Source organism: Erythrolamprus reginae, chromosome 1, assembly GCF_031021105.1.
Source record: "Erythrolamprus reginae isolate rEryReg1 chromosome 1, rEryReg1.hap1, whole genome shotgun sequence".
NCBI classification, from domain to species: domain Eukaryota; kingdom Metazoa; phylum Chordata; class Lepidosauria; order Squamata; family Dipsadidae; genus Erythrolamprus; species Erythrolamprus reginae.
In genome coordinates this window covers 355,040,826-355,064,159 of record NC_091950.1, presented here as the reverse complement: position 1 = coordinate 355,064,159, position 23,334 = coordinate 355,040,826, and the positions used below count along the sequence as shown (strand labels likewise).

The window sequence follows — 23,334 nt, the reverse complement described above, 5'->3', positions numbered from 1 at the left end:
CGGTTCTAGAGCATGGACCACTGGTCATCGCTACCAGTTCAGAAAGCAGCAATAAATTTCAAACTGGTCTGAATCAGTTGGGTATTTTGAGCCCAAAATTTATGTTAAGTGAGACGTTAAATGAGTTTTATCCCATTTTATGACGTTTCTTGCCACTGTTGCTAAGTGAATCATTGCAGTTGATAAGTTAATAACCCAGTTGTTAATTAAATGAATCTAACTTGGCTTGTCAGAAGGTCGGAAAAGGTTATCTCATGATCTTGGGACATGGCAACAGTCATAAAAATGAACCAGCTGCCAAGCATCCTAATTTTGATGACATGGTCATAGAGATGCTACAAAGGTGAAAAAATGGTGATAAATCACATTTTTCAGTGCTACTGTTACTTTGAACGACCAATAAATGAACTGTTGTAAGTCGAGGACTATGTATACAGTAAGTAATTATTAAAGAAAGCAAATGAGTCTCCCACTTCCTGGTTTTGAGGCTGCTGGCAGCAGTTGGCTCCTTTGGAGAATAATAAACCAAAACTAAAGTTCAAATCTTATAATTGAAAACAGTTTTCAGGCCCTCTTAGAAAAAACAAAACCGAATAGATGAGAACACTAGATCATATTTAAAAGGAAATGACCAGCTGGACCTCTGAGGATCAGAGGAATAACAAGGGAAAGAATTGTACCAGTTGGTAGGTACTGTATGTAATTTGACATGGGCCAGCTAGACAGGCTGACTTATGAAATATGGGAGCATGAATCAGAACAACTGTAAAGATACATCGAGATCATTTTAAGGTATCCCTTCCGGCTCTACCTTCTGGGGGGGCAGACAATATGAATTTCACTCATGTGAATATCTATCACATCCTCTCTGATTTTACAATGTTGGAAAGAAAGCTGAACCTGTCCATTCACAGTTCCACATCATTACTCATTGGTTAGATTCCACTGGATCCTAATTGTGGACGCAGCACCATGTGCGGGTTCTTTGTTTTCCAAGAGGTGGTGTTCAGCAGATTGTGACCAGTTTTGGAGAACCGGTAGTAGAAATTTTGAGTAGTTCAGAGAACCAGTAAATACCACCTCTGACTGGCCCCACCCCAATCTATTCTCTACCTCCAGAATTCCAGCTGATCGGGAGGAAATGGGGATTTTATTATTTATCTATCTATCTATCTATCTATTTATTTATTTATTTATTGGATTTGTATGCCGCCCCTCTCCGCAGACTCGGGGCAGCTAACAACAGTAATAAAACAGTATATAACAATAATCCAATACTAAAAACAGTTAAAAACCCATTACATAAAAACCAATCATACATACAGACATACCATGCATAAAATTGTAAAGGCCTAGGGGGAAAGGGAATCTCAGTTCCCCCATGCCTGGCGGCAGAGGTGGGTTTTAAGCAGCTTACGAAAGGCAAGGAGGGTGGGGGCAATTCTAATCTCTGGGGGGAGTTGGTTTTACAGTAACCTTCCCCTGGAGTGGTGAGGGAATGGAGATTTTATATATTCTTCCCTTGCCACACCCACCAAGCCATGCCCACCAAGCCACATCCACCAAGCCATGCCATGCCATGCCCACCAAGCTATGCCCACAGAACCAGTAGTAAAAAAATGTGAATCCCACCACTGGACTGAACATACCACAACATAGCAAATCTGTTCATAAATGCTTTATTGCAACATACTTCTTCCCTAGCAACAGGCTCTTTTTTCTGGGTCAACCTTCTAGGTAGTATTCCCAATAAGAATATTTCCTGTTTCATCTCTATTTTTTTCTTTCGTAATCTCTTCTAGTAGTATTTTAATTTAATTCCAATAGTATTTTGCTTTTGGAGATATCCACCAAGCGTGATAGTATGTTCCTTGTGTCTGATTACATTTCCAGCAATTCGGTTTTGTATTGGGGAACATCTTAGCTAGAAGTGCTAGTGAAAGATGCCATTGGTAAAACATTTTGCACACGTTTTCCTTATAGGGTACAAACATTGTTAGCTTATAATTTTTGTTCCACGGTTACTCCTTTTCTAATTGCTACCAAGCTCTTGGCAAAATTCCAAGCTCCAGGCAGGACTCCTACCAGAATGCCCTGGTCATTGTAGTATGCAGTGGTGTATTAACTATTAAGCAGACTAAGTATGTGATAAGGGTACCAGGCCTGAAAGGGGACACCACAAAGTTGAGAAAGAAAACTGATAAAACTAGGAGAGAGGCATCAAGATTTGTCAGTGAGCCTTAATCCGCCACTGATAGCATGTGATCCAGGCATTTGAATGAGTCCTCTTGACTGCTTGTAACAGATGCCAGTCTCCAGACATTGCCTCCATTTCTCAACTTTGGAGATTAACCACTCACTTTGCGCATCATTTTTTCCTCCTACATCCATCCCACTCTCCACACTCTGTTTTGGCATTTGCTTTTCAAGCCAAAGGCTTGGGTTCAGTGAGGCTGCCTCTGGACTTCAGCACATCCGTGGAAGGGGAAAAAATCAAGGAGTGTTGCTCATTTATCACAACCAGCTGAAAAAACAGTTTGGGTGCTTGGGAGTAACGAGTTATGTTACGAGTGAAGGTATGAATGCAAGAGGGAAGCGTTTCTGCATGAATGCAGCTAGTTTCCAAAAGAGCAAACAGTAACCCCAAGTTGACTTCCTCACAAGGAAGGAGAATTTGACAATGGGGTCTGTAAAGGGCAGCAAAGGTAATAAGGAGAATTATAATGGGAGACTAGCAAAAGGAAATATTTAGCCATGACAAAAGAAGACTATGGACAAATATAATGTACTCTTTGAACAGTTGAAGATATTATACAAAGATCTATTTATCATATTTATTTCCAGACAGAGATCTCTATCAGAGTATAGAACAAGAAATAATAGTTTTAAGTTATTGTATATGTCAAAAATACTCCCTATAGTAAGAGCAGTTTGACTGTAAGAAGCTCTGTGGCCTGCATTGGCTGCCAATCAGTTTCCGGTCACAATTCAAAGTGTTCATCATGACCTTTAAAGCCCTACATGGCATTGGACCAGAGTACCTCCGGAACCGCCTGCTACCGCACGAATCCCAGCGGCCGATAAGGTCCCACAGAGTTGGCCTTCTCCGGGTCCCGTCGACTAAACAATGTCGTCTGGCGGGCCCCAGGGGAAGAGCCTTCTCTGTGGCGGCCCCGGCCCTCTGGAATCAACTCCCCCCGGATATTAGAACTGCTCCCACCCTCCTTGTCTTCCGTAAACTACTTAAGACCCACCTATACCGCCAGGCATGGGGGATTTGAGACATCTTTCCCCCAGGCTTATTATAATTTATGTTTGGTATGTATGTGCTGTTTGGTTTTTTAATTATGATAGGGTTTTCAGTTTTTTAATATTAGATTTGTGCCATTATAATATTGTTTTTATCGTTGTTGTGAGCTGCTCCGAGTCTTCGGAGAGGGGCGGCATAAAAATCTAATAAATTATTATTATTATTATTATTATTATTATTATTATTATTATTATTAATTCCTCTGCATAGGAGGCATTACAAAGAAATTGAACAGCTATTTGGCCATAGATGCTTTAATTTGAATTTCTGCACCAAGCAGGGGGTAAGATTAAACAGCATAAATTTTCCTATATAGCTCCATGTTGTTGTTGCAACATTTCAACCCGAGCACAACTATTTTGGGTGTCCCTGGCCCTGCAGATAACCATTGGATCCAAGTTTGAGACAAACATTCCCCTAAACAATACTTTTAGCAAGTTGCCAGCTTTTCCCGGTAGCGTTTTCAAGAAATTGTAATAGTTTCCTCCAGTACTTCGTCATTCTGGGCTGGTGACAAAGAAGCCTTCCAGCTTGTTTCTGGGAAAGCTGTCACTAAAAGGTAGGATTTGGTATCTGAAACATTAGCTTCAAGGGATTCTGGTTGCTAATAAATTCTGAAGTCCCTTTAACCTCTTTCTCCCATTTGATTAGTTACATTGGTGGGGCTGGAAATAGGCAATTTTTATTTCCAGTTTAATTATGATAAATTGATAACTCACTGGTGATTGTTGATAGCAAACTATTGAAGATTTCTTGCCTCCAGAGGTTGTGGGAATTTCATCACTGGAAGCTTTCTAGACTGCCATCTGTCAGAAATGGTGTAGGGCAGGGGTAAGCAAAATTGGCTCTTCTATGACTTGTGGACTTCAACTCCCAGAATTCCTAAGCCAATCATGCTAGCTCAGGAATTCTGGGAGCCGACGTGCACATGTCATAGAAGAGCCAACTTTGCCTACCCTGGTGTAAGGTTTTCTGCTTGGGTGGGGGAATGTACTTAATGACCTACAAGGTCCCTTCCCTTCTGGATTAGTCCTCTCTTTAAATTGGTTACAATCATGTAGTAGTGCCAACTCATTATTTCACTGGACAGGGTTCCACATAAAACTTTTTTCTTTATCCTCAATATCTCACAAATAGTTACTGGTGAGTACATAGCCTTATTCTACAAGTCTCCCTCTTGCTGTCACTCTTGCAGTCAATCTGCACAACACAATCCCCGTGTATCTTGGTGTGCTTTTAACCTTGTGGCATTTCTCAATCCCATTCCTAATTCTCTTACTTTTTCTAGTGTATCGGCGGAAACACCAAGAGCTACAAGCTGTGCAGATGGAGTTACAGAGCCCTGAGTACAAGCTGAGCAAGCTGCGCACTTCCACAATTATGACAGACTATAACCCCAATTACTGCTTTGCAGGAAAAACTACTTCCATTAGTGACCTCAAAGAAGTGCCCCGGAAAAATATTTCTTTGATAAGGTAAACCAATCTGTCTGGCTTCTTTATGCTCACATTCTAGTTTGTTAGAAATGTGGGCACACCAATTCACATGTGCACCTTTTGCTTAATCTCAGAAGTCTCAAATGAAGTGGAGAATATAATTGAAATCTGAATTTCTAGTCTGATCTAGCAGTTTGACAGTTAAATCTCTTTTCCTGTGACTTGATTGAAAAAGTCATCTTTTTTAGGAGTTGAAGTCCATTTATTTTAGACAATGAGGTTCAGAAACATGATTTCAGTTTAATACATTATTGGTAGTGCAAGGTCATTTTTACTTGCAAACATACAGGGTAATAATGCCTAATTGCTGGCATGCCATGTTGCCCAAAAACCTTAATCAAAGCGTAATATAATTCAAGTACCATTCCTAATGTATTGTATCTATACAGGAAGGGCATGAAGGACAAAGCAAAACTGTTTGATTTGTGCGGGAATGAAGGGGAGAGACATACGAACAATTCACCACCTTTATTTAATTCTTGCTGAAAGTAATATGGACTGCCAGCAGGCTGCAGGGAAGCTGCTTTTAAGAGCTTGCCTTTAGCCTGCTGGCCAGTAGTTCATTTCCCCCGCCACGATATAAACCAATCAGTGGCAGCTATGCAAATCTGTACTCCGTATGTCTGTACGTAACACCCCTCTCCTCTTAGTTTGAGTAAAGAGCAATTAGGAAGCAATGTAGGTCACATAGTTACATAAGTAAACAGGGTGCCATGCAGTCCTTACTGGGCCGTTGCGATTCAATTCCTCGGGAGTCTTCGACTGGGGCAGATATGCCTGCTGCTGCTCCTCTGTCTACTTATGGAAAGATCTGGAACTGGCTGCCGGGGTGGCACAGCAGGTAGAGTGCAGTACTGCAGCCACTGAAGCTGACTAGATCTGTAGGTCAGCGGTTCAAATCTCATCCCCGGCTCAAGGTTGACTCAGCCTTCCATCCTTTCAAAGTGGGTAAAATGAGGACCCAGATTGTGGGGGCAATATGCTGGCTCTGTTAAAAAGTGCTATTGCTAACATGTTGTAAGTCGCCCTGAGTCTAAGGAGAAGGGCGGCATAAAAAATTGAATGAATGAATGAATCAATGAATGAATGAATAAATAAATAAATAAATAAATAAATAAATAAATAAATGAATGAATGAATGAATGAATGCATGGCAGCTGAAGTCCCAGCATCTTCATTGTCTGGTCCTGGCTGACTGCGTTGGACTCTGTCATTGGCAGGTAGGAACTTGTGGTCCTCCTCCAGGCTTGAGAACAACTTCCTTTGGTTTCTACTAGTTAGGGCCCTGTTCTCCTCTGGTTGATTTACATTTTATACTCTTCGGGGCAGAGGCTCACTTTGCTCTGGCCGTTGCATCGGGGTTTCTTTCAGCTGGGTCATCTCTGGTTGGGGTAGACAGGAGTCCCACCCATCTACTCCCGAGCTGATCTATGTTCCTTCACCACACTGAACCATGATCAAGTCTGATTTGATATGACTTTAACCCAGTAATCGCTATTACAGTGGCTCAACCCATTTCAGACACCCTGCAAAGTTCTGTGCAAACACTAACTCTTCCATTACTAATGTTTGGGTTAGCTTGCTGGAATCCAGGGGTGTCTCTGGTTGATAAGTGGGATTCAGTCTGTCCAATTGGGACCAGATAAAGCTTGGCAAAAAAGTTTCCATTGTCAAGTGAGTGCTGCAGATGTTGCACAATAGGCACAGAGTACCCGTTAGGCTGCAGGGCTTTGTCCCCTTATAGCATATTGAGCTGTCCGGCTTCATTGAGGTGAGGATTGAGGTCTCCCATGTGGCATGATCAAGTAAGTCCAATATCCTTTGGGGAGTTAATTTGTACAGTTGCTTGTCCACTTTTGGTCAGAGTGCAAACAGGACTCTTCAGGTTTTTAATCTAATGGAGTGACACTGGGGTCTAGGTTAAATGATATTTATTTATTAGATTTGTATGCCGCCCCTCTCTGGAGATTTGGATATGGACTTGCCCTTATATTTACCTAGACTCCCATTGAAGACATCCTGGAAGTTGGCCAGAAGCTTGTCTAGCTTGTCCCCCAGGACATGATAGTGAATACGGAGCTGGTATCAAGCTTCATATCGCAGGGAAATCCCATGATAGCTACAGTGATGTTGAATTTATCAACATGCCCCGTGTTGGAGTGGTGCACAGTTGTGTTGTTGATACCTCTACTGTTCTGGCTTTGGTAATCATCTCTTCTCCTGCCTCGTTGGCCCCCAGAACAGTTCTGTCCTTGTCTTCTCGGTCCCATGGATGATTTGGGTTGGAACTGGGTTGGCTGATAGGGGGTCATTTGGATGGCTCTGCAAGCCTTTGTAATATGGCCCTGCTTTTGGCAATGGTGGCAAATTGCATCTTTAAATTTGCAGATTGCCCTGGCATGGGCCCTAGGCAGCTGCAACACCATGCTTGCCTAGGTTCAAAGTCTCTGGAGCTCACTCTTCCTTCTGGTTGCATGTGATACATATGGTTTTCCTTGTTGGATTCCTCCTCACCCTCTGGGGCATCCGACCAGTCAATCAATCATCCAATCAGTCTCCCAATGAATATGTTGGACTCCACTCGTCCTCTGGATGTTGGCTGCAGAGTTGTCCAATTATTCAGTGGCTTTGGCTTCCTCGACCACATCTTTGAATGTTGCTCCCCACTGAATCAGAAATTTATTTTGTAGATTGAGATACCTCATACCTAAAATAATTCTGTCCTTCATCACTTCCTCCGGGTTTAAAAATTTGCATTTGGACGCGATCTCCCAGAGTTTGGCTATAAAGTTGTTAATGGATTTGCCTTCACATTGCCGCTGATGATAGAATTCATTTCTGCTGACCATAGGAGGGGCTGAGGGCATGTAATGGTCTTTAAGTTTGCTGGTGTCACCAGGGTCTGTACTTCTTGTAGAAAAGGAAGAGAGCCGTCTTCCTGTTATTTGGTAGATCCTAGAAGTTGTTTGCCTCCAGGAACATGCAAAACCGGCTCATGTAGGTTTGCCATTCTTCTGTCTTTGGATCAAAGAATGCTAGAGCTGGAGAAGTTTGAGTATCCATCCTCAAGTTTGTCCAGAACAGATCAGTATTTGTTTCTAAGATGGCTGCAGATTCCATGAGATCCCTTTAACCTGTTGTCCTTCTTCAACCACTTTCGTTACCAGTGTTTGATTTAAATGGGAATGAAGAAGTGAAACACAGGAACAGTCCAGCACCTTTATTTAACTCTAGCTGAAAGTAGGACTGCCAGCAAGCTGCAGGGAAGTCACTTTTAAGGGCTTTTTTGTAGAGTGCTAGCCACTGACAGTAGTTCATTTCTCTCACTGTGAGATAAACCAATCAGCAGTGGCAGTGCAAATATGTACTCTGTACGTCAGTAGGTTACAAAAACCTTTATGATATGGCTTATTGATTCTGGATGGAGCAGCTTACACAGTAAAATATACATATACAGTAGTACCTCTAAATACGAGTTTAATTCGTTCCAGAACGGAGCTCGTATGTTGAACAACTCGTATCTGGAACAAATGGCTTTAGACTTTGTTTTTCCCCTCCGAGATAACCAGAAGCAAGGATTCTTGCGCCACCTATCCCGGCTCGTATCCCGAATTTGAGCTCGGGTGTCGAAAAGAAATTTCGCTCCCGTCGTGGCTCGTAACTTGAAATACTCGCATGTGGAGCAGCTCGTATCTAGAGGTACTACTGTACTGTATAAGAAGAACCCTACTGGCAAAGTCCAGCCATCTCTTCCTACAAAGGCTGTTAGAGGTCTGTGAATTTCACAAGCAAGACATACATCCAATAAGACTCTGCCAATTGTGTTTCACAGCAAATAATATATAGATAACGTATAGCCACATTACTATGTTTTACAAAGACAAACCACACAATGCTTCATCTCTAAAGCTATCCTGCAAAGACTGATTTGACTACTTTTGACTACTTAGCCATCCTGAGTCCCATCGGGATTGGGCAGCATAGAAGTCAAATTAAATAAATAAATACTTTTGTTGCTAACTTTTCCAGAGGCTGGTTAATATTTTTCTCTCTGTCATTTTTTACCATTTAATATTTGTTCTAAGAGTACATTCCAGATATTTATCATTTAAACGTGCAGTTACCTTCTACCCAGTCAGATCACTTGACTATTTAGTTAAGTATTGAATATTCTGGCAGCTGAGGAACATGGATGGATTTTTTTTTCTCAGAAAACTTATCCATATCACTTTCTACTGAAGCTGCTAGTGTCACATCCATCTGCATTCAGGACACTTTGTCTGCCACTAGTCAGGATTTCTTTCAAAGCAAGTCTCTTAAGCAGGTGAGAAGACTGAGGGAATTTATATTGGGGAAAAATAGAAAAGTGGAAAGAGCTTTTACAAAAATAGCCCTCTTCAATACTGTTTTATATGGACTCCTCAGAAGATGCTATAACATTTTTAAAAATCTGGGGAAATATGCCTATAAAACATACACACACACACACACACACACACACACTGATATGAATATACACATACATGGATGTACAATGGGAGAGAATCACAGGTCAACTTGTTTCTTTGGCTTTTCAGGGTAACTTCCTAATAAAGTCAGGTGCTATTCTGCTTTCTGCCAGTGATATCCTAAATGAGTGGTTCCCAAACTTTTTATTTATTTATTTATTCAATTTTTATGCCGCCCTTCTCCTTAGACTCAGGGCGGCTTACCACATGTTACGAATAGCACTTTTTAACAGAGCCAGCATATTTCCCCCACAATCCGGGTCTTCATTTTACCCACCCTAGAAGGATGGAAGGCTGAGTCAACCTTGAGCCGGTGATGAGATTTGAACCGCTGACCTTCAGATCTAAAGTCAGCTTCAGTGGCCTGCAGTACAGCACTCTACCTGCTGCGCCACCCCGGCTCTCAAACTTTTTCAGTACACCGTCCCCTTGGTGCAACAAACCCATCCTCAGTGCATTGTTTGGAATAGCAATTTGCATGACCCACTAAGGAAGATAGTAATGGTAAAATTCAAAACTGTAACAATTAATTGCACATTTGTTCAAAATCCAATTTACAAGTATTTTGTTAATTCAACCAAATTGTTGAACATGATCCAGTGATACCAGGTTTCCAAAGTCTGATAGTCATTTATCAAGAACCTTACTAACTACTAAGTTAGTAAACTCAGTAAAATGTAGTAACTACTTTTCTGTTTAGTAAATTCTTAATGTGATGGTTGGGCTTGATGAAATGATACCAGTTTCCCAAGTCAGTCTTCCTTCCTTCCTTCCTTCCTTCTTTCCTTCTTTCCTTCCTTCTTTCCTTCCTTCCTTCCTTCCATCCATCCTTCTTTCCTTCCTTCCTTCCTTCCATCCTTCTGTCCTTCCTTCCTTCTTTCATTCCTTCCTTCCTTCCTTCCATCCTTCTTTCCTTCCATCCTTCTTTCCTTCCTTCCTTCCTTCCTTCCATCCTTCTTTCCTTCCTTCCTTCTTTCCTTCTTTCCTTCCTTCCTTCCATCCTTCTTTCCTTCCTTCCTTCTTTCATTTCTTCCTATCTTCCTTCCTTCCTTCCATCCTTCTTTCCTTCCTTCCTTCCTTCTTTCATTCCTTCCTATCTTCCTTCCTTCCTTCCTTCCTTCCATCCTTCCTTCCATCCTTCCTTCCTTCCTTCCTTCCTTCCTTCCTACCTACCATCTTTCTACATCGGCCTGGCTAATCCACAAAAAGATCAGGCCAGGTGAGAAACTAGTGAGCTGCTTCAGAGCCCCAAGCACTTTGGAGCTGGCACAGGTGGAAGGCAGCCTTTTCTGTGAACATCCCCCTCCCCTTTTTGGATTGCCCTGCAAGTGGAGGGCTCTGCCTTTGCAGAAATGGGGCGGCTGCATGTGCCTTTCTGCCACCCCTCTCAGCATTTGCATTTTCACCAAAGGCTGCCCACCCACCCGCTGGCTGGGCTGTATGCTGACCTTGGAAGGCAAGCAAGTGTGGGGGAACTACTGGGAAGGTCACATGGAAGGCCACCAAGCATGGCAGGTCTACAGGGAAGGGAGTAGGCTGCTACGTCGCTTCCCCACCACCCTGACATGCTTTCCTTCTTTCCCTTCTGTTTGCCTGCTGACAGAGTCCCAGGCAGAATTGCACCCTGCAAGGGGCCTATCTCCAGCACTCCTATGCCACCCCTTCTCTCTTAGCACCTTCCTTGCTACCCCATTGACTCTTAGGCTCCCCCTAAGTCATCCCATCATCCCCCAGGCGTAGTACCACCCACTTTGGGAACCACTATCTTAAATTAAATATTGTTAATAAATGTCCCAGGATAGTACAAAATTTTAAAAGTTCTGCCTCTTCCATTTGAAGTGTGCATAGCTTCCCATCCTTACAGACCTCTGGTCTTAACAATAATCCTTCTTACTTTGCTCTGCAGCCACCATTTATTTATTTTACTTTATTTATTGATTTTGTCCAATACACAATGAGGGTTTTAGTGGGTATACACATAGTAAAATACTTGATGAAGGTTATAGAGGAGATACTCATAGTAAAATATATCTAAAAAAGAATAGAAGAGATAGAACATATCAATGAAAGATTAGAAGAAGAGATATAGGAATAGAAGAAAGGTATAGGAGATATAGAAGAGCAATAGGACAGGGGATGGAAGGCATTCTAGTGCACTTGTACTCGCCCCTTACTGACCTCTTAGGAATCTGGATAGGTCAACCTTAGATAATCCAAGGGTAAAGTGTTGGGGGTTTGGGGATGACACTATGGAGTCTGGTGATGAGTTCCACGCTTCGACAACTCAGTTACTGAAGTCATATTTTTTACAGTCAAGTTTGGAGCGCTTAATATTAGGTTTAAATCTGTTGTGTGCTCTTGTGTTGTTGTGGTTGAAGCTGAAGTAGTCGCCGACAGGCAGGACGTTACAGCATATGATCTTGTGGGCAATACTTAGATCTTGTTTAAGGCGTCTTAGTTCTAAGCTTTCTAGGCCCAGGATTGAAAGTCTAGTCTATACACATGCACAAAGCATATGTATAGCTTTTTTTTAGTTTTTAGGTTTTTTTAGGAAAAACTGTAACACTTTTCACTTTGTGAGAAATTACATTCTGAAAGTTTGCAATATACTAGGAACAAAAGTATCACTATTTAAACATAAAACTAAACCAAACGTTGACCTGAAGAAGGAAGCCTCTTGATAACCTCATCATTCCACTATTAGGTATTGATTTTATAAGCTCTAGTCATAAAATTCTTCAAGATCAACTTTTCAAGATAATTGAGGCTCAGGAAAACCCTCCTCCTCTTCTTCCTTTTTTGTATTAATTTGTGGGATAAAAATTGAATTTTGTTTTTTTGATGATGTGTTTTCCCACTATCTGTGATATTCTGGTTTTGTTGTTGTTATTTCTTGCTTTTTTCCTGCAGATTTAATGAGTGATTTTTATTCTCTCCTACCTATATAAAACCATCCACTCTACACAAGTGAAGAGAACTCGCTTTTCCCTTTAATACTCTACAAGCAGCCCCACATATTTTTTAAAAATGCCTTTTAAAAGTTTGCAAATATTTCAACTCAACAATCCCTCGACCATGTTAGGCTTCTGAATCTATAAGTACCTCTTGGGATTTGGTTGTTGTTGCACGTACAATTTTTTTTTTACATCTTTATTAATTGCATCCTGGAATGAACAGTGACAGAAAATCTGTATAATGAGCACACAGGAGAAAATATATAATGGAAAGGTGCATGATTTATTTATTAGTTCATTTTTTTCAATTTTCCTAAATAATCAACCCTCAAATCCTCTCTTTGAAACTTGCGCAGTGTCTATAGCAATGATGTTAAGGCCTGGAGTTAATCTACAGTGAATCTTACATCTAATATAAAATTATTTCTTTCCACGACCAGAAGACTCTAATTATTACAACCAGATGACTGTAGTTAACAATTGCAAAAGCAGTTGACACAGAGATCAATGTCATTTGGATGGATGATATATGTCAGGAGAGACACGGAAAGAATTTTATTTGGTTCGTGTTTCTGTGACAATTAGCATTATTTTTAATGCAATCAACTGTAGTTTCATTCTGAATATCTGGGTTAAGAATTAGTGACACCAGATGAAATGACTGCAAATTACAGTTTCCATCTGAACTAAACTTCTGTATCTTTCCCTTGATCCTTAATATGAATGTCATATGAACAGGGGTGGGTTCTGACTTATCTTGCTGCTGGTTCGCTTCCTCCCACACAAAAAACAGCTTCGGTGCATGTGCAGAAGCAAAAAACAAGATGGTGGCACCATAGGAGCTGCCAAGAGAGCTGATTCATTCCAGGATGCAATTAATAAAGATGTAAAAAAAAAATTGTACGTGCAGCAACAACCAAATCCCAAGAGGTACTTATAGATTCAGAAGCATAACATGGTTGAGGGATTGTTGAGTTGAAATATTTGCAAAATTTTAAAAGGCATTTTTTAAAAATATGTGGGGCTGCTTGTAGAGTATTAAAGGGAAAAGCGAGTTCTCTTCACTTGTGTAGAGTGGATGGTTTTATATAGGTAGGAGAGAATAAAAATCACTCATTAAATCTGCAGGGAAAAAGCAAGAAATAACAACAACAAAACCAGAATATCACAGATAGTGGGAAAACACATCATCAAAAAAACACCAGCCATCATTACCGGTTTGGTGAGCAGGGGGAAATTCTTGCAACCAGTTCAGAGAACCAGTCCAAACCAGCAGAAACCCACCTCTGCCTATGAAGGATCAAGGCTGAACAGAAGATAACACTTTGAAACATCTCTTTGCCCTTGTAGCTATTATCCTATAAAGACCCTCCTATCTGGTTCTATCTTCTTTTCAAAATCTTCTTGAAGCTGGTGAGGTTCAAACTTAGGTTAAACCAGGGTTGGGCTGATGGAGGTTTGCAGGGGTTTGGGAGAACCTGTAGCTAAGATTCAGTGCAGTTTGGAGAACCCCCAAATCCCACTCCTAGCTGGCCCCACCCTGCCCCTCCCAGGAGTCCCAACGCAGCCATTTTGAATGCAAGTAAGTGCAGGGCATATGTATAGGCTCATGTAGAGTTAAAAATTGAAGTTCAGGAAAGCTGGAAATGTTCCCATTTCCGGCCTCCAGAGGGCCTCTGGAGCCTTGGCAGCCAATTTTTGTCCTCCTGGAAGCTCGAGGAAAGTCTCCAGAGCCCGCGGAGGGCAAAAATACCCTCCCCCACCCACTATAGTGCAGGAGGCTGACTACCATTGCCATGCCCACCCAGCAACTGGGCAGAGAACCCATTGCTAAAAAATTTGAAGCCTGCCCCTGGTTTAAACATGTAGGAACATCAAAAGCATTTAGGTTTGCATAGAACCCCATAGCACTTTACAGCAATCTTACATGAAAAAAACATTATTTGCAGATTTCCCCCAACCATTTGGGCCCCCATTTTGCTGACCACCAAAGGATGGAATGTGGAGTCTACCTTGAGTTCTGTCAAGATTGAATTCTAGGCTATGGGCAATGTTTGCCTGCAATACTGCACTTAACCACTTGTGTCACAATAACTCCTGCATATAGGAGGCATGGTTCCTGGATGGCACTACTGAAGAGAGATGTTGTCATGAAGCAATCACAATGTACATATTACAATAAAAAGTATCAGGTTTTAGATGTCACAATATTTTGGGGTTGGGTGGTTGACGTTGCTGATGTTGCTTATTTGTTTTGTAGGTTGCAAAAAAACTAGCACATCTACTTTTTTGGGGAACTATGGCGTTCTATTACTCCTTTTCCCCCTTAATTCACTGGAGGCAGTTAAAAATAATGAACTAGAACTGGAATGTAATTATTGACTACGTGAGAGCCAATAAATTGGCACTCACAGTTTCATGATATTTTTAGGCATTTACGAGAGTGTCTTCTAACCAGCCTTGGCTGGCATGCCAACTCTTATTTCTTGCATTTGTAATGTAGCTTTTATTACTCTGATTTGCTAATTTCTAAATTTTAGAAAAATATACTATACAGTAATATATTATCCATGGGGCTTCTTTTACAGATAATGTGAAAACTGCAATTATTTCAAATAACTGGGAAACAGGCAGTTCTTATGTGCTTAAATATATGCGTTGTCTTGGTTCCTGCTTATTTCAGGATCCAAAATATGGTTCTTATCCTTCAAGGTCTATATAACTTTAAAGAATAACAAGATCTAGGATTTTGGGGCGAAAGATTCTAATGTAGTTGACATGTAGCTGTGCTTGGATTTTTTTTTTTAACCTGCAATGATGATTTTGCTTCATAGAATATTTAAAAATTGTATAGGCGTGTGAATGAAATCCATTCTAGCATAGAAAACTGTGACTACGTCATGATTTTCCATTTTAAACCTGGAAAATGCAAACCCATATATTTTGTCCTTGATAAGAGTTAGATTAATTTTGTTCTCTACCATCAAAAATTGTTCTTTTGTGTATAACAGCTGCTGGTACTGCAAATGACAGAAGGAAAACTGGAAGTGGTATGACTGTGTGGGTGTAATGAAATTTGATCCTATTTTAAAATATCTTTTAGAGTAGCTCCCTTTTTTAAAATATCTCCCTTGAGTAGCTCCTATATCCGATAGTAAAATGGCATTAAGAAATCTCTCACTGTTTACATAATAGTTAATGCAGTTAGTAAAACACTTGGACATTCTAGTACATATTTAAGAATATATATTGTAAAAATTGTGCTTTAGGGTTATGTTAAAATCATCTTCCCTCTTCTGGTCTTGTCAGGGGTCTAGGCCATGGAGCTTTTGGGGAAGTGTATGAAGGCCAGGTGATTGGGATCCCCACTGACCCCACTCCTCTTCAAGTGGCTGTAAAAGTAAGTTTTGGTGAGGCAAATCTGCCTCGTAGGACATATCACATTAAAGCAAGGGCTACAGTTGAGTTAATTTTCTAGTTTCTCTGAGGGGAAAATGGTGAATGTGTTCCTGATTATAGATATTTGGAGTTATTAAGAATCCAGAACTAGCACTCAGATAATTATTGCTGAAGTTCATAAACATTATTAATTTTAATTCTTAGGCATGTTTTTGACATCTGGTTCTTTCAAATTTATTTATTTATTTATTTATTGGATTTGTATGCCGCCCCTCTCCATAGACTTGGGGCGGCTAACAACAATGATAAAAAACAACATGTAACAATCCAATTAATAAAACAACTAAAAACCCTTATTATAAACCAGACATACACACAAACATACCATGTATAACTTGTAAATAAATATTACTTATCCCAAGCAGGAAATACTTTTGAGTGTGTTCCCTTCTCTAGAGTCCTCCAGCTGTATTGCCATTGTGACACTCATAACTTCTACATCAGTGGCTATTGTCCACGCTAGTTGGAAATGATGAACATTTAATCTAGCACCAATAGAACTATGCATTTGGGAACTTGACTCAGACTTTTCCTCTTCAACATCCTTATCCTGTCACATTTCACCACCCTATGTTACTGAACAGAAAACTCAAGTTTTCTCAAAGTATTTGAGTGATGGAAGAAAATGTTTGCAGTTATTATTGTGTGAGACATATGTATTAAATCCAGAGGTTTTTTTTTTCTAATAATATACTATCTTTCTCAACTTGGATTTTGCAAATGGTGTTGAAATACATTTCTCATCATTCCACCCAGAAAGCTAAATACAGTGGTACCTCATGATACGAACTTAATTGGTTCCAGGAGGAGGTTCGCAAGGTGAAAAGTTCGTAAGACAAAACAATGTTTCCCATAGGAATCAATGTAAAAGCAAATAATGCGTGCAAATCCCAAAATCCCAAACTTTAGAAGGGAGGTGAACAGAGGGCAGGGAGGAGCAGCTAAAGGTGGCGGGTGGAAGAAGCAAGGCTAGGCTAAAGGGTGAGTGGGAAGGAAGAAAGGCAAGGGGTGTGCCCCTCCCTTTTCTTTCTTCAAAAGACACCCTTTCAGTGCCTGTGCAAGCACGCTGTTCTCCTACTTTTTTAAATGCAAACTCTTTCCCCCTCCAAGCTGCCCCTCCCTTTTCTTTCTTCAAAGAAGGGGGGAAAAAGAAACCCCTTCATCCCAGCAGCAGCGGCTTGGGTTTGTAAGGTGAAAATAGTTCGGAAGAAGAGGCAAAAAAATCTTAAACACCAGGTTCGTATCTCGAAAAGTTCGTTAGAAGAGGCGTTCGTAAGATGAGGTACCACTGTAATTGAGTTTCTATACGGAGTTTCTGTGGAATAATTTTTAATGGGGAGTTTCTAAAGATTTAGGAATCTTTTAAATGGCTCAGAATAGTCTTTGGAAAGATGGTATCTAAAACACTTTCCACATGAAAGAAATTTCACTTCCCCTCTCTTCTTTCTTGACTAGACATTGCCAGAAGTTTGCTCAGAGCAAGATGAGTTGGATTTCTTGATGGAAGCTCTTATAATAAGGTGGGTTCATTCAAATTTTTCGCCTGCTTTTCTACCTCAAATACACATCTACCAGTATTAAAAGCATCAGTCATTTTTACTCTACAGCTTTTATACAGATGAATCACATATAATGCAGTATAATTGTCCAAAGCAATTGCATTTCCCTTATTTTCGTCAAACTTTACAACCTGCCTATAAAAGAGCCCTCTCTCAGGACTATCATTCATAAGAGATGGGATGAGTTTAAAATCACCACAGAAGACAGAGAAAATTAGGATCATCTCCTAAACATAGCACTGGGGTTCGCTTAAAATCTCAGATTTTATGGTTTATTAAATTGTCTCTTAAAATTATAAGAATACTTGAAATTCACAGAGTAGTAAAGAATAACATGTTTGCAAAGTGAACGTTGGCTTTCAGTGATACTAATAATTTTGTAGCAGTGGTGGGCCACCATTCCCGGTGCTATTGAAATGGGCCAGGAGCACCCGGTTCATGTGCATGCCTGGTGCAGGATTCAGCTTCTTCTCATGCACAGAAGAGATTTCGGGGGGGGGCATGTGCAGAAGCAAAAAGGCCCAGAAACCAGCAAGTAAGATGACAGCCACCGCTTGCCCTGCTGCGCCGCTTGCCTGCTTCCATCTGCTCGCTTGCTACTGTCTGCTTGGCCAATATCCCTCACCGCTTGTGCCACGAGTGGCAGCTCCGTTCGCTTGCCCGCTCCTGTCTGCTCACCCGCTTCCCTTTGCTGCTCATGGCGGGAAAGCAGAAAGCAGGCCATGCACAAAACCTCAAGCATTTTTTACTGGAATCATTCCGGCTGCACATGCACAGCAACAGAGCAAGTCTATGTGCTCCGTTTCCCCTGCAGGAATGGCGTACCCAAAGTTCCTGGGTATGGCCCATCCTCGTTTTGTAGTTACCATCAAAGTATCATAAGACTATCTTTATTCACTATAGCCTCAAAATCTGAGAAAGAAAGAAGGAGCAAAAAACCGTAGCTGAAAATTATAAATAAAATGTTAAGCTGTTCATTTTATTTTATTTTTTTCATTTTTGGATTGGGGAGAAGGGGGTTGTTTTATTTTATTATTATTTTCCATATAAAAATTCACTGACCAAATTATTATTTTTTGACTTGCAATATTCTTCTATAGTCCAATCCAATAGCAGTTTTCTTTTGATGACCAGACTACATCGATTTGGCTTAACACAAATATTGATCTGCAACTTTATAATGTCCACTGTAGCCAATGTGATGGGCTCTGAAGTCCAATGTACCAGGAGACCAAGAGAGTTTTTTTTAAAAAGGCTTGGTTAGATCAGTGTTTCCCAACCTTGGCCCCTTGAAGATATTTGGACTTCAACTCCCAGAATTCCCCAGCCAAATGCTGGCTGGGGAATTCTGGGAGTTGAAGTCCAGATATCTTCAAGTTGCCAAGATTGGGAAACACTGGGTTAGATAAACAATTTGCAAGGTTCAATCTGTGTCTTTCTTCATTAAAAGTTTTTTCCCCCTCTATCTTCCTTGCAGCAAGTTCAATCACCAGAATATTGTACGCTGCATTGGAGTGAGCCTACAGGCTCTGCCTCGCTTTATTTTGCTGGAGCTTATGGCTGGAGGAGACTTGAAATCTTTCCTGAGGGAGACACGGCCAAAGCCGGTAAGAGAAAAATAATTCAGGGTAGTTTCAGCTTCCAGCTCACCTTGAAAGTTTTACCTAACTTAAATATAGCCTAGTTCTTTACTGTATTAATGTTCCAATGTTTGCTTTTAAAAGCTGCAGTGCGTTACAAGGATTTTTAGTACTTTTGTAGATTAAATTGAGCAGGTCTTAAGTGATTAGGGAACTGAACAATAGATTGATTAAGTGAACAATTCACAAGCAATTACTCTGAAGGAAAGTTGATTTAGTATTTATTTAGGAGCAATATTTCACATTTAACGTGAACCAGCTCTAACTCTGCTACTGATTCAAAGAGTAGCCTGCACTAAAAGAGGGCACTATTACTCCTCTATAAGAGCAGCATTATATAATTGCGGGGACTATTCTTCACTTTTGTAACTCTACAAGAATTGCACAGGTTCCAAAATTTTTAGCCAGCATGGGAGGCAAATTCAGCATTCAGCATGCATAAGTGCACTAGTGTGCCTTCAGTCCCCTGTCCTATTGTCTCTCCTATATCTATATATATTTTCTTCTATTCCTATATCCTTTCTCTATTCTTTCATTGATATATTTTATTCCTATATCTTATTCCTATATCCTACATCTTTATTCCTATATTTTATTCCTATATCTCTTATATTCTTTCTCTGATATATTTTACTACGAGTATATCCTCTATAACCTTCATTGTGTATTGGACAAAATAAATAAATAAATAAAATAAAATAAAGGGGATTCTGGGAAGGGCAGTAGGTTGGTGAAGGCTATTTTATCAGTTGTCTCAATTAGGCATTGTTTCCAAATTTGCCAAGTATTATTTGGAGTAGATCACTGGTGATTCCAAAGAAATAATCCTATGTATTTTGAATATTCGGGGTATATAGGATTACTTCTCATACATAACAAACAGCAATGCTGAAATAAAATCAAGAAGATATAATTCTATTTCCTCTGCTGGTCCCTCACCTCCACTGAAAAATATACTATAAGATGCGAAGATATCTGAAGATTTGTTGCCTATGTTAAAAACATAGTAACATAAGATTTTTAAGCTATTATACTGTAGAATAGGAGTTTTAAACTGGTGGCCCATGGGCCGGATGAGTCACGCACAGGCCACGCCCACCCCAGTTCCGTAAAGGTGGAAAATGTCCTGAAACATCATGTGATGTTTGACACTTGTCTTTCCCACTACTGACCAGCACCTTCTGCATATAAGTAATTTTTCCAGAAGACTTTGAAGAATTCTACCATTTTGTAATTGTTTTGCTGCTGCTATTGCGGGGGTTAATGACGGGTGATATTTTTATTTTATTTATATATTACTGTCTTTTCCCAAAAATACAACCTATTCAGAAAAAAAGTCCTAGCTTGATTTGGGGGGGGGAGGGGGGATCTAATATAGGCCCTACCCCAAAATAAGCCCTAGTGAAGGGGTGGGCATGGCCAGTACAAGAGGCAGCCCTTACCTTCCCCGGTCAGCTAATGGTAGCTGGGCCCCTTAATTGCAACCCGCAGATCAGCTATGGTGATCTGGAGCTGACTCTTGTTCTATCTCTCTGGGGGGCTGGAGGTGTTTCTTGTACACTCTTGCCAGCCCCAGCCCCTTAGCCACCTGCCTAAGACCACCCAAGGCCTTCCCGACCCACTGAAATACCTCATGTTCCCCAAATTGCTTCTCCCCACCAACCTGCCACACTGGGTTACCTACTTGTGAAATTCTAGCAAGCAGTTTCCTCTCCAGCCCTCGTGTGCCCCACTGACACTCCGCCCTCTGAGGGCCTCCTCCGACCTCCGAAGGCTCCATTTCGGCCTGCAATGAGCCAGAGGAGGCCTGTAGACAGCTGAACGGGGCTTCTGAGGAGCAGATCCACCCATCAGAAAAATGATCCACACTAGGCAACGGCGCAACCAAGGATTAGGGTTTCTACAGCATCAGTGAGAGACTGCAGGGTTCATTTTTATCTCCCTTCCAAAACATGCTGGGAAGGCACCAGCAGCAATCAGAGGTACAGGGCCACCCACTCCATGTCCAGCAGCTGCTGCAAGCACATTTAAGGAAAGAGACAAGTCCTGCTTTTCATTTTTGATGCACTCGCAACTCCCTTGCAACATCTGGTAGGAGAAACTGCCCCTGCTGCTGCTGGTGGTCTCCTGGCAGAACTGCTCTGGGCTGCCCTGCTGCCCTGTTGCGCTGCTCCTGCCTGGTGTGGGGTCAGTCAGATGAGATCTACAATCTCCTGAGCATCCCCCACCCCACTGGCCTGCCAGGGTCAGGTAGTGCCATGCCACTTCACTTGCCACCACCTCTGGGCTGCTGAGCATCTTCCTGCAGGTCTAATCAGGGCTGCTTCCACTGGGCTACCAGTTGAGCCTGGTACTCTTAGGACCCTGGCCCTGTTGGGCGGTAGCTCTTGTGGCAGCTGTGCACTACAGGGTTCTCTGGAAGTCATAGTAGATCTGGAACAATACCGCTGGCTGCCAGTGGCCAAAAGGGTATGAACAATAGTAAGGCCAGCAAGCAGGACAGGTGAATGTTGTTGTTAGCTGCCCTGAGTCTTCGGAGAGGGGCGGCATACAAATCTAATAAATTGAATTGAATTGAATGTTGGGGTGCACCAAGAACTTAGGCCATTGCAGCTGTTCTTAAAGGGAAACTAGGCACATTGGGCCTCCATCAGCTGCAAGAGCAGCCAGGATTCTTTAAGGCGGTGTCAGGAGTTCACCCATCAATCAGCTGTTCTGCAGACTAAGCTGCTGGTAAGAGGGGCAGCTTTCCCCCACCCTCTCCACCTCCCGGTACATGGTGGAAAAATAAGACCTCCCTGAAAATAAGGCCAAGTGCTTATTTCAGGGTCAAAAGAAAATAAGACCCGGTCTTATTTTCAAGGAAACATGATATATTGTAGGATATATATTTTTGTACCATTGACATTTTATTATTGTGTATGCTGTGTGGTTAAATCAGTGGCATAGCCTCTCTTTGAAAACTCAGGGTAAAGGAGCAAACACAACTTCTGTATGTAATTAGTTCCCATGTCTAACATTCAATTGGACTCTACTTCCTGTAACTTAAATCCACTGTTTTGTGTCCTGCACTTTTGATGATAAAGAAGAGGACTTGACTTTGCGTGCATCATTCTTTCAGGTATTGAAGTGTGCTATTACATCCAGCTCAGTCATTTTTTTTCTCAAGGCTAAACACTTTCAGTTCATAGTTTCTAGTTTTTCAGGGCATACTCTAGTTTTGCTAGTTCACAAAAGGAGGGGGGAGGGGACAAAGAAAACATATTCATTTCATTGGAATGAAACATTATTTAAATGTTTACTTTCACATCAAACTTGGTTAATGAACAAAGGCGGAAAAAATGAATTCTCACACATGAGTTTTAATGGCGACATAAAGCCCGAGAGACAGATCGGTCAGCATCTTTAAGGGCATAGACCAGAGTAGGCAACCTTTCTGTAACAGTTGAATGCAATTTTTCACTAAGGAATGTGGCAGCAAGTGCAGTGATGTCACCACAGAAGACAGATCTCTTGGAAGCAGAGAAGTAGCTAAGAAACATAAATCAGAAAGTGTCTACAGGAGCAAGGGAGGTTTTAGAGGAAGCTGGGACAGAGGAGAACAAGGGAATAGGACACTGATATAATCACACCATTAAGTCCCAATAATAATAATTACAAATCCAGAGAGGTGGGTCAGTAATGGTTGTGTAGATCTCAACCGTGTCTCTGGTGTGAAGGTTGCTGAATTAAGCACCATCTAGATAAGCTGTGGGATAATAATGCACAGAAGGCAGTGATAATAGTCCCACATTGCTCTACATGACATTAGAACAGGGGTGTCAAGCTGGCGGTCTGTGGGCTGGATGCGTCATATGCAGGCCATGGCCACCCCACCTCCACAAATGGAAAAAAAATCACAAAGCATCACATGACGGCAACGGGATATGGTGCGTTTGACACCAGTGCATTAGAAAATTGGTGTGTCTTGGAATGATAATGTCAGGCAGAGAGTCTGAGATGTGTTAGGCTAGCGATGGTGAATCTTTTTTGGCCAGGTGCCAAAAAGGTGCACACACACACAATGGCGTGTGCGTACATGCCCATACCCCTAATGCAATGACCTCCCTCACACATGTCCTGCCCCTGTCAGATTTTTGTGGATAAATCACAGCCCGCATGAGCTATGATGAATCAAATCTGGAGGCGACGGATAAAGTTACAGAAACGGCTTCAAAATGAAGTTACTTTTATTAATAAAAACAAATAAACAGCTATCCCTGATCCCAGGCTCTTACTGTATGTCTACATTGCTAGAGATTTAGAAAAAAGAATGGAGTTTCTTCTTCGGAGAAGAGAGGAAGTGATGTTGGCTATCTAGACAGAATTTTACATCATCATGGGCGGAGCTGATTAACATACACACAGT

The 23,334-nt window shown here is 41.3% G+C and overlaps 1 protein-coding gene across 1 annotated transcript in view; it reads left to right on the top strand.

Moving 5' to 3' along the window:
- ALK (ALK receptor tyrosine kinase) overlaps nt 1-23,334 on the top strand; it is a 169,957-nt gene that overhangs the window by 124,518 nt on the left and 22,105 nt on the right. Inside the window, exons 12-15 of the mRNA XM_070734303.1 lie at nt 4,599-4,785; nt 15,578-15,668; nt 17,183-17,247; nt 18,764-18,893. Coding sequence (XP_070590404.1) covers nt 4,599-4,785; nt 15,578-15,668; nt 17,183-17,247; nt 18,764-18,893 — 473 coding nt within the window. The remainder of the gene's footprint in view (nt 1-4,598; nt 4,786-15,577; nt 15,669-17,182; nt 17,248-18,763; nt 18,894-23,334) is intronic.